Source organism: Otolemur garnettii, unplaced genomic scaffold, assembly GCF_000181295.1.
Source record: "Otolemur garnettii isolate 467f Iridium unplaced genomic scaffold, OtoGar3 scaffold00043, whole genome shotgun sequence".
Lineage (NCBI taxonomy): Eukaryota > Metazoa > Chordata > Mammalia > Primates > Galagidae > Otolemur > Otolemur garnettii.
In genome coordinates, this window is record NW_003852438.1 from 11025496 (window position 1) to 11027141 (window position 1646).

Here is a 1646-nt window from a genome sequence, read left to right on the forward strand (position 1 = left end):
AGCCAACTGCCCTTCTGTGATGGCTGGAAGAAAAGGGGGTTGCTGTGAGCTGTGATGCCATGGCACTCTACCGAGAGCCATAAAGTAAGACTCTGTCTCTACAAAAAAAAAAAAGAGAGAGAGAGAGAGACGTTATCCTAGTGGGAGCACAGAATAGGCATAGATTCATCCCGATGTTCTGCTGTCTGTCCCGCTCTTAACCTTTGGCCCCAGATGATCACTTTGCATTTTCTCTCTCTTAGATATGGCAAGATTGTTTCCACTAAGGCCATACTGGACAAGACCACAAACAAATGCAAAGGTGAGAGATAAGCTATCCTTGGTGACAGATGACACCATAGGTGAAGCCGCCCCCATACTGTTGAGAGTCCCGAGTCCTTAGTGCTGAGGAGGAGTCTCTGAGGTTTTTAGGCTTAAAATATTAATGCATATGTAGATTCTTGGATGACCCAATAGCTAGAGCTGAAAATGCCGTCTGGGGGATGAAGGACTCAAGGCTTGAGGGATGCACAGAACACCTTTGAGTCCCTTGGGCTTAATTAGCCTTTGTGTTTCCCTGCATGGGGCAGTGAAGGTGGGTAAGTGAGACTGTTTCTACTTAGTGAGCAACATAAATTAGGAGGGGTGACTTGATAGGTGTTATTTTCTGAGGCTGGATAGTTTAACTGGGGTTTCGACCAGTTCTGCATGAAGCCGGAGAGTGGAAGGTGGCGATAAGGTGGGGTGGGCCTGGTTTCTCCCCCAGGTACTGACTGTCTGCTCTGGGGAGGCTGTGTTCCCACCGTGCCCAGCATGGGCGGGGCGTGTCTAGGAAAGGAGGAGTGGGTTCTTTTGGACGTATGGAATGGGCTGTTGGTCATTAATAATAATTAATCTGAAACCTCAGATTTCTTGGGGGTGGGGAGAGACAGGATACTACAGGACCTTATTGCCTTGGCATTCTTAGCCACAAAATGGAATAAACCTCAGGGTTGAGGAGCACACGGATAACCACCTGAAACCTCTTACTTTCTCTTTCTCCCTACCACTTCTGTTACACGGATTATAACTCTGCTCTGTCTCCTGAAACACCTGGGCCTCCTACCGCCCTTGCACCTCTTAGCCACTTGAGCCACAGGTGCTGAGCCTACCTTATTTCTTGTAATCATGTTTTTTGCTTTTTGGGTTTTTTTTTTTTGCAGTTTTTGGCCAGGGCTGGGTTTGAACCCACCACCTCCAGTATATGGGACCAGTGCCCCACTCCGTTGAGCCACAGGTGCCACCCTCTTGTAAGCATTTTTGGGAGATAGGTTTATATCAAAGGTAGCATTTTTTTTTCTGCACTTTTTGGCTGGGGCTGTGTTTGAACCCGCCACCTCCATCATATGTGGCCCGTGCCCTACTCCTTTGAGCCATAGGCGCCGCCCCAAAGGTGGCATTTTTAATTCATTTCTTTTTTGTTGTTATTAAGGTGTGAACAAGAAAAGTTATCCTAGCCAGGCATTGTGGCAGGTACCTGTAGTCCCAGCTACTTGGGAGGCTGAGGCAAGAAAATCACCTGAGTCTAGGAGTTGGAGGTTGCTGTGAGCTGTGATGCCATGGCACTCTACCGAGAGCCATAAAGTAAGACTCTGTCTCTACAAAAAAAAAAAAGAGAGAGAGAGAGA

At 47.6% G+C, this 1646-nt stretch overlaps 1 protein-coding gene across 2 annotated transcripts in view; it reads left to right on the top strand.

Moving 5' to 3' along the window:
- The window catches only part of RBMS2 (RNA binding motif single stranded interacting protein 2), a 57190-nt gene that overhangs the window by 35449 nt on the left and 20095 nt on the right, over positions 1–1646 (top strand). For both annotated transcript variants that reach the window (XM_023513694.1, XM_023513695.1), the window contains exon 3: positions 243–301. In XM_023513694.1, the coding sequence (XP_023369462.1) occupies positions 243–301 (59 nt within the window). The remainder of the gene's footprint in view (positions 1–242; positions 302–1646) is intronic.